Source organism: Sapajus apella, unplaced genomic scaffold, assembly GCF_009761245.1.
Source record: "Sapajus apella isolate SASKATOON/1434 unplaced genomic scaffold, GSC_monkey_1.0 scaffold32, whole genome shotgun sequence".
Lineage (NCBI taxonomy): Eukaryota > Metazoa > Chordata > Mammalia > Primates > Cebidae > Sapajus > Sapajus apella.
In genome coordinates, this window is record NW_022436972.1 from 15,350,358 (window position 1) to 15,366,712 (window position 16,355).

Sequence of the window (16,355 nt, forward strand, 5' to 3'; positions counted from 1 at the left end):
TTAGCACTGAGAGTGTGTCTCCATTTGAGACATGGGCCATATGGTCTCTGCCCTCAAGAACAGCCGGATGCTTGGTGACAGTGGGCATGAAGAGGAAAGGGCTGGCTGGGCGCGGTGGCTCACACCTGTAATCCCAGCACTTTGGGAGACTGAGGCGGGTGGATCACTTGAGGTCAGGAGTTCAAGACTAGCCTAGCCAACATGGTGAAATCCTGTCTCTATTAAAAATAATTAAAGAAAAAACTTAGCTGGTGTGGTGGTGTGTGCCTGTAATCCCAGCTACTCAGGAGGCTGAGGCAGAAGAATCACTTGAACCTGGGAGGCAGAGGTTGCAGTGAGCCAAGATTGTGTCACTGCACTCCAGCCTGGGCAACAGGAAAGGGCTTATTCCAGTGCTGGAGTTTTTTATTTCTTGATCTGTCTTCATTTTAATTTCCCATGAGGTATTTCTGAAGGAGAGCTCCACAGGATTGGATTCTCAGATAAAACAATGAAATGGATTACATCAACGGTGACTGGAGGGCTGCTCAGGCTGCTAGGAAAAAGACAGAAACTGGAAGTGGGAAACTGGATAACTAAGAAAGAGACCTGATTCAGGGCCAAGGATGCAGTCACCCAGGAGAATCTGGGTAGTGCTGGCAGTGCGAGGTGGAGATCACTTTTGCCTTCTCTTTTTGTGAGAATGATCATGAATTACTTGAGAAAAGAAAAAACACAGTCGAATGAAATCTTGTAATATTAGGTGTCTGAATCTGAAGTGTCAGAACATAAACTTAAGGCACAGCTAAGAGAGCAGGGTTTCTGGTGACAAACTTGGACATCATCAGTATCCTATGGCTTTGGTTTTCGTAGAAGAAGATTCACCTGTCCACTGCAGAAAGGCAGGAATTTTAAAAGTCCTCGAGGTTAACAACAATTTCTACATGTGAAGGAAGGTGTGGAAAAATGATAAGACTGCTTTCCAGAACTAGGGTCTAATTATTAATAATCTTTGGAGTCAAGAGATTCGGAAACAAAGTTATTGCCGGAAGAAGCAGATTGGGGTCCCGTGTGAATGAGGGAAGATCAGCTGAGCAGCACCCACACATTCCTCTTGCACGTCAAGTGGACGAGCCAGCTCAAATCCAGACATTTTTGCACAAAACCTCCCACTGCCTGCTAAAACATACTCACTACGCACCAGATTCCTCACCAAATCGGTTTTTGGCATCTACTTCCAACCTTCCCTCATCTCTTACGTCCTTACTCTGAAAAATGAAATAATACACATACTGGAAAATCCTTTAAAAAGGAAGAAATGGAGAGATAATAACTCCTGGAGAGATAAAATACCAATGTTTACATACATTTAGAATCAGAAGCTGCCAAATGGATAAGCAGTAAAGAAGTGTCAGGTTTTTGGTAAGTATTTAAAGTAAGGGTTGAAAACTTGGTTTGCCAAAGCTTTCAGGGTGAAATCAAGAGTCACCACATCGGTACCTAAAACATGCTGGCCTGACCCAAGCTTGAGATCCTCAGATTATGAACAGGTACACAGCTGGGATGCTTTCAAGCTCCCAGATGGAACTGCCTAGCTGAGTGCTCCAGGTAGGAATGCCACTGCCCACACAGACTAGTAGTACTGATCAAAGAAATAAAGCATTTACAGTCAGAGCTTTAAAATACACCTTTTGGCACTTGGCGATTTTCTAGCAAGTGCAGAAGAAAAAGTCCGAGCCCTCTGGGAGTGTCTGAAGTTGCAGGGGAACCGCCAAGCCTCGCGTGGAGCCACCACCATCACTTGCCCCTTTTCTGTCTTTGTGCTGCCATCTAGAGAGGAAAGGAAAACATGTGTGTGTCCTGGTGAGGAGAAACAGTCACCTGAAATCCCAAGCACCATCTGCAGCTCCTAGAACAGAAACACAGGGCTGGCTGGTTTAGTCCTGAGGGCAGCTGAGCATTTTCACTTCTAGAAGATGGACTCAGATGCAGGAAGGGGTTCTCATCATGGCCGGCCTCTGAGATCTCATTCTGGGGTTAATGTCAGGCTCCTGGAGAGCGCACCAAGCAGCATAGTTTTCTTTAAATGTTCAAAGGGAGTGAAATATAATATTAAGGTGGCCCAAACTAATGGAATGAGCATCATCATATAGGAAAAAAAAAATACAAGAAATGCATGACAATAAGGTTGACATGAGTAATTATTAAACAATTTTTTTTTAAAGAGGCAGTTCCTTTCATAAAAAGCAGGAAGCCTTATGTAGACGCCAATGTCTAAAAAATAGATAAGCATATACTTGTTGCTGATAGAACTAGTAGCACTTCATAGCCTTGTGAAGAATGTACTGAACAAGTTTAATTACTACAAGTTGGTTTTTATTGAGTGCAAAGTTAAAAATAACTTATTTTGGAGCTGTATGTTACAAAAAGCATGTACATGGAAATCAAATTTCTATGGCAGAATGTGAACAAGAAGGAAGCAAGGCCTTCCCTGACCACCGCCTCCCCAGAACTTGGCACCCTGCGTGCTCAGCTTTTTCCATAGGCCCTGGCACTATCTGACATGCCATCTGTCTACCCACTCTAGAATGGAAATTCTTGAGGGTATTTTTGCTTGCCATGTTGATATCTGCATTTCCACTATCTAGAACATCTCTAGCACACAGCAGGTGCTCAGTACATGCCCTTAAAGGAACAAATAAATCTAAGTTGATTCCTTGGCTTCTTTTGCTTGTTTATGCAAGAACAACATGACTAACTTTAATTTTATGTATTCCGATTCAAACACATATGTAAAGTAACAATTCTTTTGAAGTCCATGAAGAAGCTCTGATTTCCCTGTAAATTTCATTTGGTGCTGTCCCCTCTCTCAAATAGTCTTGATTAGCCTGAGACCATCAAAATAACATTTATTAATGAAAGTACAGTAAATGCTAAAACATTGACAGCTGAATTAAAGATTTGACATGCAAATGTACCAGCTAAGTAGAAGCTTTACTTAAATTCTGGCTTGCCACTGTTGAGGATAAATTGACCTGCTGAATTCATTGTGAATAAAGCAAGAAAATGCAGCAGAACAAATGTGATCTTTCCCTTTGTTAAAATAAAGTTTGTAATTAAAACAGATTACTTAAGGCTAAATGGTCATAAGTTACGCAGACAATGGTCTGAATAAGAACCTTGGGTAAGCAAAAGAAATAAGGCCTGGGCTCGAGGGTGGAGGGCAGGCATCTGGGCTTGGCCACCTACCGTCTGCATGAACTTACACTGACCATCAATAAAACAGGGATACCACCCCCTTTCTGGTCTACCTTGGAAGGTTGTTGTAAAGATTAATTTATTTTATTTTACTTTTTAAAGAGACAGGGTCTTGCTCTGTCACCTGAACTGGAGTGGTACAATCATAGCTCACTGTAACCTTGAATTCCTGGGCTCAAGCAATCCTCCCTCCTTCCTCAGTCTCCTAAGTAGCTAGAATTACAGGTGCGTGCCACCACACCTGGCTATTTTTTTATTTTATTTTTATTTGATTTTATTTTGTAGAGACAAGTCTTGCTATGCTGTACAGGCTGGACTTGAACTTCTGGCCTCAGCTTCCTAAAGTGCTGGGATTCAGGATTGAGTGAATGTGCCCAGCAAAGGTTAATTTAAATACTGATATGTAATTGCTGTGAGAACTGTAAAAATACTATGAAACATGGGGAGGAAACCTTTTGGTCAGTCTAATGGCTCTGAGGACTATATAAACCTCAGGACTGTGTAATCTCAGAGTGTATACAAAGGTAAAAACCAAATCATTTCTGATTCTTCAGATGAGGACAAAGCCCATAAACATTTTCTAAGCACACTTGGAAAACACTCTCCCACCTGCTTCTCTAGACCTGGAGCTCTTCCAGGAAGAGGTCTCACTATGATGTAGCTAACTCCCAAGATTTTCAAATTTTGCATTAGTCCTAGAGAAAAGGGTGTTTGGGAAAAAATATGTAATGCAAGGCAGCTAGTCAAGGTAGATCAGCTTTAAGAACAGAGAAAGTCAACTCCTAAACTATGTGAAGAGGCTGTGTTTCAAATCTGGTGAAGAGGTGATGTTCTAGGATATAACAGAGTCAAAGTTAGGGTCCCTGGGGAAAGGGAATTTGATGTGGTGAAGTCTGGATGTGAGAGGTCCTGAGTTCAAGTTCTGGCTCAGTTATTCATTAGCTGTGTGACGTTGGGCAAATGAGGTGAGCTTCCCTTTTTCAACCGCAAAATGGGAGAAATAATACCCCTTGTACCATATGGCTTCTGGAAAGATTAAACACATAAATTCATGTTAAAGGTGCTTTAAAAATTGCAAAGCACTTTGCCAGTCTTTGTTATTAGTTTCCAACAATTGTGTTCTTTGTATTTCTTTCCATTGCAAAGTGAAGTCATCTTTGGAAAATGAAGAAAAGAAATATACATATACACATATCATGGACACCACAAAACCCAGCTTGAGCATTTTATTGTATTTTCTTCCAGACTTTCTTCGGGCAAAACACATGAGCTAGTTCATCTAAAGAGTTTAGAGGAGTCCCTAGTGCACGGTAAGTACTGCATGAAAGTGAACTCTAAAAGCGCTTTCCTCCCAGGTGGAAGGGAGACGTGGCTCCCGAAGCACCAGTGACTGGAGGGAAAGGCATAAAAAAATCTCAATGATGTAGTTCCATCTCCTGCTGAGAGGTGATTGGGGGCCAGCAATGCCAGTGACTTCCTCCACGGCTCACAGAATTAAGGCGGAACTAAGACGACAACCAGGAACAATCCTGTCATATTCTATTAATTAGTCTGTTTAGTACTGAAACATGGTTGATCATGTGGAGTCCTTTTTTCACTTTATATTTTTAAAGACTGAGAAATCTGTTTACTGTTGTCAGAAGTTTGCATATACTATAAACAACACTGTACATTTAGTAAGTAAATGGGTACACTTTAGGGTACACAGCTTGCCTTTGTGTCTTGCTAAGACCCCACATAAGAGAAATATAATTTTGGGAATGGACAGCAGCACATATGAAATAGACTTGAACAAACAAAAGACAATTCCACATGACATCCAGTTTAAGCCCTACAGAGGAGAGTCTCTTTGGCAGTGCAGAACCGAGAAGCATAAATCTTGAAAGACGACAGGGTAGAGTACAAGGAAAATTTAAATTGAAGATAAATTAGACATAAATAGAAAAGAATGTTGGTAACCTGGGATCAGTTTCAAAAAAATATATGTATAGTTTGATGAAAAAGATGGAGGCTCTTGTCTGTGTACCCAAGTGGTTTTGCAGTTTGTAGAAATGTTTTTGAAGCTTTCCCAAACTCGGCACACTAATCAAAATGAAAAATAATGTAAGTAAGAGAAGCAAAGGGCCAAAAGATTCGAGTAGGCTAGTGTATCCTAATGTTTAGTACAATGAAGTCTAAAAAGGCTCAGGTTTGATATTCCTTAAAGAATTTTAAAGAAGGATAGGATATGCATATGTAAGTCTGTGTCTGTGCTATGTGGGTATGCATTTATGTTTGTGTGTACTTATGTGTATAGACGTGTTTATGAACATTTTATGTGTAAGTGTAAACCCACATAGGTTTGTTCTTAATGTTATTCCTCCAAATAGCACTTTGTATGTGTAACAACTTTTGTTTTTCACTTTTCAATTATTTTTCAACTCAGTTAATGTTGTACATTGCAAGCGAGATCTTCAACTTGGCATCAAAGGTAAAGTCAAATAGGCAAGAAAACAAAATTGCCAATTTCCCAAATTCCCAAATACTTTGTAGCTAAATCATAACGTGAGCTCCTATTCAAGCTCCTGTGAATATAAGGAGTTTATAAAGACCACATATATTCTCAAGCTGCAATAATTTAGGTTGAAGGCTTAATATAAATACTCTAAATGGCATGTAAAACGACTCCAGTAATTGTGTAGTACAATCAACTGACAAAAGACAATTCACAGCCCTTTATCCAGAGAGATTAAAGACTGTTCATTTAACAACTTTAACACAACATTAGCAACATTAACACACAAATTTAAGGCCCACACAAGTTTATGAATAAGTTTATGACTAAGTCCTTGGACTTCAAATACTAATGCATCACAGGAAACTCATTCTCAGAGACGTTCAAAGTTTAGCCACAGGGCTGTCAAGGACTCCAACACTGTACTGCTGCTGAACACCTGTCTAGGGTGTCCAGTGCAGACTGATGGATTGGTTGGTTAATTCTCTCATGCAACAATCATCTGTTGAAGGTCTACTGTATGCAACCCCAAGTTACATGCTGTGTGTGTACAGTCACGTGTTGCTTAAGGATGGGATACGTTATGGGAAAAGTGTTGTAAGCAATTTTGTTGTTATGTGAACATCACAGAGCGTACTTATACAACTTATACAGACCTATGGTGTAGCCTGCTACACACCTAGGCTATATGGTACAGCCTGTTGCTCCTGGGCTACAAACCTGTGCAGCATGCTAGTGTACTGAATACTATAGGCAGTTGTAACACAATAGTAAATACTTGTATATCTAAACTTATTTAATCATAGAAAAGGCAATGCACTGTGTTACAATCTTATGTTATGATGGCTACAACTCACTAGGTGATAGGAATTTTTCAGCTTTGTTATAATCTTATGGGGCCACCATCGCATACGCAGTCTGCTATCAACCAAAGCATTGTTGTGCCGGACATGACCAGTCAGGGAAGGTCCCATGCAGAGGGTAGGGCAGGAAAATGGGGTGGAGTGTACTGAGTAGGAGCTGGGTGGGGTCAGGGGAGGAAGGTCAAGGATTGGGTCTCTGGAAAAGTCATCCTAAAGATAAGATAATAGCAAGATGGAGCCAGTCATGTGAAGATTCAGAAAAAGGCACATAGAGACAAACCAGTCATGCAAAGGCAACAGTGTGGGAACAGCTTGGCATATTCAAAGATCCAAAAGAAAGCTAGAAAACAGCTTAGGCACTTTAGAGGTAGATAAAGATCTTGACTTTGCTGGAAAAAACTATCAAGTCTCAACTAGTGAGAATATTGCTGAGATTATTCAACCTATCTGACTATCATGCACGTACCCTTTACTAATCGCATACTGTGTGCTCAGCACCGTGCAAGACACAACCTTGAAAAGCACAGAGTTCCTGTTAAGAAGCTAACTTCTAACAGGGATAATTATGCAAGTGTTTAAGCAGCCTCTCATCTCATCTTTTGCCCTGTGGGTGGGTGTCGCTATTCTGGCACCTATGGCACTGTACGATTATAGTTGGCGTAGATATTAAATGAGTTATTATATGTAAAGTGCTTAGATCACTGCCAAGCACATAAATGCTATACAGTGTTTGTTACTATTAGTATTACTAGTTAGTAGTATAGTGAAATTATCATACAACAAATAAGATATTAACGTAGTTTCAAAAAATTGAGGGTCATTTACAAAGTAATTGGGTAGTACTTTCAAAAGTGTCAAGGTCATTGAAAGACAAAGGAATACTGAGGGATTCCTACAAATCAGAAAACACTGAAGAGATGTGGCACCTAAATGCAATGTAGAATCACAGATTGGATTCTGAAATTAAAAAAGTATTAGTGGAAAGATAGGTGAAAGTACAATAAGGTTGTAAATTTTCTGGTTTTGATCCTTGTAGTATGGTTATGTAGGTACTAATATTGAGGGAAGCTGGGTGAATGTTATTATCTAACCTCTCTTTACGATTTTTGTGACTTTTCGGTAAGTATAAAATTATTTCAAAATAAAAAAGTAAAGAGAGAGAAATAGACCTGGAAGATAGAAAATAACAAAGATAACAGAACTAGCAGATGAGGATATTTAAGCAGCTATTTTAACCATATTGAAGTATTTAAAGAAAACTGCAAGCATAATAAGAAGAGATATGGGAAGGCACAAAGAAGAACCAAATGGAACATCTAGGACTAAAAATGACAATATTTAAAATAATAATTAAATAACTGCAGTTAACAGAAGATGAAATACTACATATCAAAGTAAACTTGAAAATACAGCAAGAGAAACTGTTTAAAAATTGAACATAAAAAAAAAAAACCCAACCAAACAGAAACTCAGTGACAGGACCTGGAGGACAATACCCAGTGTTCCAGCATACATGAAACTGGAATCCCAGAGGCTGAGGGGGTGGGAAGAAAAGGGAGGAAAAAATGGAAAAAAGTATTTAAAGAAATACTGGCCAGAAATTTTCCATATTTGATGAAAATTATAAACTCAAAAGTTCAAGAAGCTTAATAGACTCCCAAATGAGATAAATAAAACTATATCAATACATCATAATAAGCTTGCTGAAAAGTAATAATAAAGAAGAAAATCTTAAAAGAAGCCATGAGGAGGAGACACATTATGTAAAGGAGAAGAAATATAAGAAATATCAGAGATGTCTCATCAGAGATTATGCAAGCCAGAAGACAATGGTTCTTTGAAAGGATCAATGAAATTGCCAAAACTTTAGCTATACTAATAGAGAAAACAAAAGAAGACACAGATGACCAATATCAGGTATGAAAGAGGGAATATCACTACAGATCCGCAGACTTTAAAAGGATAATAAAAATAGGATGAACAACTTATGCCAATAAATTTGACAACCTAGATGAAATGGATACATTTCTTGGAAGATATAAATTGCCAAAACTGGCACAAGAAAAAAAAAAGAAAATCAGAATAGCTCTTCATCTATTATAGAAATTGAATTAGTAATTTAAAAGTTTCTCCAAAAGAAAATTCTAGGCCCAAATGGCTTCACTGGTGAATTCTGTCCAACATATAAGGAACCAACAATGGCAACCTCACACAAACGCTTTCAGGAAATAGGTGATAAGAGTACTTCCCAACTCATTTTATAAGGCCAGTTTTGCTCTGACATCAAAATCAGACAAAATCATTACAAGTAAAGAAGACCACAGACCAATATCCCTCATGAACAGAGACACAAAAAATACTTAACAAAATACCAGAAAACAAACAACCATAATATATATGAAAAGAACATACTGTGACCAAGTAAGGATTATCTCAAGATTATCAGATGGATACTGATAGATACATGGATAGATTTAGAAATGTTGATATGAGTATGTAGTATACATATGTGTGTGTACACGTACACACACACACACACACACACACACACACACAAACACACACACACGCATTTCTTAACTTTGGCTCCCAAGCAATGACATACCAATGGCAATGAGCATTCCTACTGCCCAGATCTTGGTTTCTAAATACCATTCTTCACTGAAAGGAACCAGCGTTGCTTGAAAGAAAGATGCATTCAGGGCTTACACAGGGAAATTACAAGAGCCTGAAACATCCAGTCGCAGAAGTAGGAATATATTAAAGAATGATAGAAACGTACCCAAAAGATGTAGAAGTCAGCTTGAAGGGTTTCCCACTAGCTCTTCTGAAACAATATGACCATTAAAATTAATAATAATAATAATGTAATATAGTCCACTGGATAAAATAAAAATCTATAAATCCATACTGTTAAGAATTCATAAATGAAGCAAAGAAAAAGGAAAGTTCTTCCTTACAGAAGAATGCCAACTGATAAATACAAAAGAAATGAAAGAAAGTCATCCGATCCTAAATTTAGTAGGCAAACATCTGATAAGAAATAGGATACTTACAAAGTCCCAGAATACTTACTCACAAATTACTTATTAATTATAAAAATAATCAATAATAATTCACAGTGGAAAAACTTGTAGGCAGAACCTTCATCAAGTGATCAAAGTCAACATCACTGATATTGAGACAAACTGTGATTCCTGCCATGGTGTACTGAGACATATCATTACTTCTATAGGTGCCCTAAGAGTATGACTTGAATTAAATAAAAAACAAACATTAGAATGAGGAATATTTCAGCAAATATCTACCCTGTACTCCTCAAAAATGTCAAATAAGACAAAGAGCAGATAATAAATTCTTGCAGATTAAAGAAAACTATAACAACAAAAAGCCTCCTGTGCTAGATAGCTTAATCTCTAATATTCTTAAAATTTTTCCAGGAATAGAACATCATAATGCAAAATTAATCCTTCCAGAACATTGGAAAAAATGGAAAGCAGCCTAATCCTAACACTAAAGCCAAACAGCAGCATTGCTTATGAATATGCCTGCAAAATTCCTTAATAAAAGCATAGAAAGTAATTGAAAACTATATTTTACAAAAGCCAAGAGAGATAGGATCCATCCACTATGCTACTGACTCTTTATCTACTGCCAGGGAGGGTTTATTACAGACACCTCAACAGATGCCAAAAAGATATCTGATAATAACCAACAGCAATTACTAATTTAAACCTATGGAAACTAAGTATAAAAGGATGGATATTCTTTATCATATTAGCAGCAACTAGTGTCAGAATTAATGGTAAAGCACATCAATAAAATCACCAGTTAGACAAAGATGAGTATTATTACTCTTTAACACTGTTCTGGATACTCTAGCCCATGTAATATAATATAAAAGATATAAAAGAGGTGTAACTATTAGAAAGAATTGCACACAATTTTTAAAAACTAAATTATATACTTTATTATGTACTGAAACCCAAAATAAATAAAGTGGAAAAATTTTCCATTAATAGTTTAGTAAACTGGTTATTTAAAAGATAAATATATAAAAGTGTAAATCTTTACCACAAAATGACCAGTTGGTAGACCTAGCTGGAAAAAAACAGACTTCATTAATAGCAATGAAAATATCTAGACATACTCCTACAAAGATGTATCTAGAACCTATTGAAGATGAAGAACCAAATATTAGTGAAAGGTGTGCTTAGGATTTGAGTTAATAACAAGAAATACTACATTCCCAAATAAGAATATTTAAATTTGTAAAAATGTTTGTTTTCTCAAAGTAAGTTATGCATTTAACAAAATCTCAATAAAAATGCCATTGGAACTTACTCTTAGAACTTGACAAAATAATCCTACAGATTAAATGAAAAACTAAACTGGTGAGAAAATAATTAAATTACAGCTTTATCTCACAGCATATTTAAACATAATTATACATTCTCCAGATGATTTAAGTAATTAAATATAAAACAAGAATATAACTATTAAAAAATTGGAAGAAAATGAAAGTGTCTAGTTAAGTTTCCTGTAAAAAGAAACATCTTTCTAAGTAGAATATCTACGTGAAGGAAAAGTTTATGTATATATGTCTAAATAAAAACTAAAAACACCTGAAAATTCTAAGCAAAATTAAAGGCAAAGTATAAACCAAGAAAAGAAATTTTACAACAAACACAGCAGACAAAATTAATGTCCTTAAGTTATAGAATACTTTTCGTCAATAAAATATTGATACCCTAATAACTTAACAAAAAATATAAACAGACAATTCTCTATGACAGTTGATTAGTAAGTATGAAAAAATATTCAAAATCATTACTAACCAGGGAAATACAAACTAAAACCACAATAAAATATCTTTTTTTCCACTTATTTCCAAAGATAACAACCAATTACAAGGTGGCATTAAGATTTCTCACTCATTGTTTGTCAGACTGTAAAAGTCTATACGTTCTTCCATGAAATATATTCTCATAATTGAAAATCCAATAAGCCCACATCCAAAGATCCATTATAAGGAAATAATAAAAGATGTGGACAAATATTTACTTATAATCTGATTCTTCGAACAGTGAACATTTGTGGGTAATCCAAATGTCCAAACAGGATCATGGTTATTAAATAATCAAATATCCAAATAATCAAAAATTATACTGGCATTTAAAAAAGCATATTTTTGAAGGACAGTTAGTTGTCTGGGAAAATGGTCACAAAATAATGTTTATAAAAAGGTAACTAAGGTGATTTTTCATGCAATTAGAAAATAACTATTCTAAAATTAATATGGAACCAAAAAAGAGCTTGGATAACCAAAGCAATCCTAAGCAAAAAGAACAAAGCCAGAATCATCACATTATCCAACTGTAAACTGTAACACAAGGCTACAGCAATCAAGACAATATAGTACTGATACAAAAACAGACACATAGGCCAAAGGAAGAGAAAGAGAACCCAGAAATAAAGCCACACACCTATAGCTATCTGATCTTCAACAAAGTCAATAAAAATAAGCAATGGGGAAAAGACTCCCTGTTCAATAACTGGTGTGGGGAGAACTGACCAGCCATATGCAGAGGAATAAAACTGGACTCCTACCTATCACCATATACAAAAAATTAACTCGAAACAAATTAAAGACTTAACTGTAAGACCTCAAGCTATAAAAATCCTAGAAGAAAACCTAGGAAATACCGTTCTCAACATCAGCCTTGGCAAAGAATTTGATTAAGTGCTCAAAAGCAATTGCAACAAAAATAAAAATTGACAAGTGGTGGCCTAATTATACTAAGGAGTTTCTGCATAGCAAAAGAAACTATCAACAGAGTAAACAGACAACCTACAGAATGAGAGAAACTATGCATCTGACAAAGGACTAACATCAAGAATCTATATGGAACTTACCCAAATCAGTAAGTAAAATACAAATAACACCATTAAAAAGTAGGCAAAAGACATAAACAGACACTTCTCAAAACAAGGCATACAAGTGACCACAAACATTATTTAAAAATGCCCATCATCACTAATCATCAGAGCAATGCAAATGAAAACCACAATGAGGTAGACCATCTTCCACCAGTCAGAGCAGTTATTATTTAAAAGTAAAAAAGTAACATGATGTTGGCAGGGCTGCAGAGAAAAGGCAACACTTAAACACACTGTTGGTGAGAATGTAAATTAGTTCAGCACTGTGAAAAGCAGTTTGGAGATTTCTCAAAGAACTAAAAACAGAACTACCAATCAACTCACTATTGGCCACTATTGGCTATGCACACAAAGGAAAATTATTCTACCAAAAAGCTACATGCACCCGTATGTTTATCAAAGCACTCCTTACGATAGCAAAGATACGGTATCAACCTAGGAGCCCATCAACGGTGGAATGGATGAAGAAAACATGGTACATATACACCATGGAATACTACACAGCCATAAAAGAGAATGAAATCATGCCCTTTGCAGCAACATGGATGCAGCTGGAGGCCATTATCCTGAGGGAATTAATGAAAAAAACCCAGAAAACCAAATACCACATGTTCTCATTTATAAGTAAGAACTTAACATTGGGTCCAAATGGACATAAAGATGGCAACAATAGACACTGGGGACTTCTAGGGGAGGGAGAGTGGGAGGGGGAGCAAGGCTTGAAAAACTACCTATTGGGTACTATGCTCTCTACCTCAGTGACAGGTTCAATCACATCCCAAATCTCAGCATCACAGAGTATCTCTCTGTAACAAACCTGCATATGTACCCTGAGTCTAAAATAACAGTTGAAAAAAATGGTTATAAAGTTACTATAATTCCTTTGTAAAAATTATTATTATAACAAAATATATTAACTCCAGGTAATAAAGAAATGGGAAACTGAAATTCTTATTTTATTATTTTCTCTATTCTCTACAAACAACATGTACTCATAAAGACAGAAAAACGCCACTGAAAAAAAAATTACCAAAAACTAAACCTTTTTAAAAGTAATAATTTACTTGACAGTTTTGTAATCCAGTTTCTCTCAGTATATTGAAAATATTATTATTACATCTACTGGGTGCAAAGTTGCATTAAAAAACAGACACTCTAAGGTTGTCACAGGTCAGTTTATTGAGGAAATCATGATGCTAGATGTTAATTCTCTTCACATGATTACTTTTCATTACGTCAGATGAGACTCCAAAAGGCCATAGCCATGAAGTTACACAATTACTTTCCCATATCTCATTCAGGAACACAAAAACCAAATGCAAAGAAATGTTTAAGAGAATAAAAAATTGGCCTCTTCCTTCCCCCCATCAAAGGTAGTAATTAAGGGTCAGGAAGGAAAAAACTGAAATATGTAACATGCCAATATTTTGGCTAGATTTTATTTTCAAAGTTTCAAGCCTTTCCAATTTTTTTTTTATTCTTTACACCAAAAAAGGTATCAATACTTTTCATTCCACTCTTGTCAACTTTAGCCAAAGCCTTCTGAGCTGCAGTCATTTTGCTATTTTTCTGTTAATGAAAATAAGAGAGAAAAATTGTTATGAATGTAACATTTATTAATCACACATGGAAATCAAAGAAGACTGCATGTCTCAAGGTTCATTAAAGAAGGTAAGCATCCCCCACTAACATGCTTCATAAGAAGGTGAAAAGTTCTGATTTCTATTCAGAATTCAGACCTAAGAGACAGAATGTGTTAAAAGAGGCAGAAGACAAAACTGCCGCCTTCTAAGCAGCAGAATGTTCCAACCAATGGTTTACATTGGGGAGGGGGTGGATAATTCTGGAGGGTGCATTAAGTGCAGCAGCACAAACAATGGAACTGACACAGGCTGCAATTGTCAGAGGTACGAATTACAGCCTTGTATTACCACATGATGAATAATTCACACCAATTTACCATCTGATTTTATTCATTTGCTCCATGGGAAACCAAGGACAACCCCATGATATTCAAAAGATGACCTGTGTTGCAAAGCATCCCAGACCAGCAGGATAACTGCCTAATTTTTTCTCGAACAAAGAAATACTTCCCAAAAAGCTGACTCCAAATAACTCTGCCCTTTACATTTCTCTCTCTCTGGTCACTGAATTTTTTTTCTTCTATGTCCTATAAAGAGCAATTCGAGAAGGTAAACAGTAGCTGATTTAACTTTGATGCAGTTGTATCACAACTTGTTCTGAAGAAGCATAAATGATGAGAATCAAAAAACAAAAAATCACCTGTCTCCCTGGGAACTGTAAGACAAAGTCATTGCCAAAGTATTTTTTAGAGGCACAGTATATGATTCCCACAATTTTGCTTTTCACATTCTGTCACTTATAATTTAGTAGGCTTCTTTTTGACTCAATGGTGCAAAGTGACAGTCTGTTTCAGACTTATCTCACGCATTTAAGACATCCTGGTCCAAACCTCTGTTGTGCCCAAGTGGATACATAAGTGTTACTCCCATAGAAGGGCAGGGCACAAAGATTTCTCTCAGAGAAACTCACAGTATCCCTGCTGACACAGCATCGAGATAACTAGCTATTTGGGCAGACCTTAAATCGAACTATCCTTAATATCATATGCTCAAATAAATTACATATTGATTCAAGAATAACAGTTCTAAAAAACATTAAACTCTGAGGGGAATCAGTATTGTCAAAATCAAAGTGAAAGTTAACTTATCTTGAGATGGACAAGGCCTTTCTAAGCATAAAAACAATGGAAAAATCATAAAGAAAAACAATTTCTGTACTTAATCCTCAGAAAAATTTAACACTGTTAAAAAATCAAATGAAAAGGTTAAAACCTGTATTTCATGAAAAGTGTTAACAGCCTTAATTTAGAATGAACTCATACAAAGCAATAGAGAAACATTACTATCTCACAGGTGCACTGTCTTATAAGTACCGTGTGCTAACCGATTGCGCCACTGGAGCTGTGAAACATTACTATTTGAACATCAAAACAGTCACGGGACAGGAACCAACAATTTGCAAAAACGCAAATGGGCCATAGGCATTTGGAAAAACAACCTTTCTAGCCTAATTGACAGGCAAAAATGTTCAAGAATAAAAATAATACTCAATGCCATCAAAAATGCAAGATAAAAACTCACTGGAGATCATGTTTGGGAGCACAAATTTCTACATTTTTGAAAAGCACTTTATGATTTCAATTATAAAAGAGTTCATGTTCTCAAAGCTCTTACTCTTAGTTCAAAATTGTGTCTAATGAAATGATGGGAGATGAAGACTATAAATAAGAATGTCTATTACTTTAATAAAAACAAAAAATAGAAAAATCAGAAGTAACCTATATGTCCAAATATAGGGAAATGATTAAATTATGTTCCATCTGGTGAAACTGACACCCATGACTGAATATCATAAAACCATGAATAATTTTTCAAAGAATATTTAATGATATGTGAATATTTTCACAATTTAATGCTAAATAAACAGGACAGAACTGAGTATTATAATGCCAAAGTCAAAGACCACATATGTATTTATAATGCAAGTATAAAACTCAGTAAGGAATGCTACCAAAATGCCATTTGCCATCATGAATGCTGAATGGTGAAATTATTAATAATTTTTATAATCATCATAATTTCTGCTTCTGGGCAGCAGGGTTGACAAAAAATTACCTGTAGAGGTTCCTACCTCCTTTCCCACCCTAACCCTCTACGAATACATAGAAAAATTTAGGCACACTCTCGATAAGCAGTATATTGTTTTTCTTTGACCCATAAAAAGTCTTAGTTGCTTAA

The 16,355-nt window shown here is 36.2% G+C and overlaps 1 protein-coding gene across 4 annotated transcripts in view; it reads right to left on the minus strand.

Moving 5' to 3' along the window:
• Positions 1–853: 853 nt before the first annotated feature.
• Positions 854–16,355, minus strand: part of RNASEH2B (ribonuclease H2 subunit B) — a 63,638-nt gene continuing 48,136 nt past the window's right edge. For 3 of the 4 annotated variants that reach the window (XM_032294578.1, XM_032294574.1, XM_032294575.1), the window contains one exon: positions 13,691–14,103. In XM_032294578.1, coding sequence (XP_032150469.1) covers positions 13,987–14,103 — 117 coding nt within the window. In that variant the 3' untranslated portion in view covers positions 13,691–13,986. Of the gene's footprint in view, positions 1,810–13,690; positions 14,104–16,355 lie in introns of those variants that run through there. The other variant, XM_032294577.1, reaches the window with a different exon arrangement.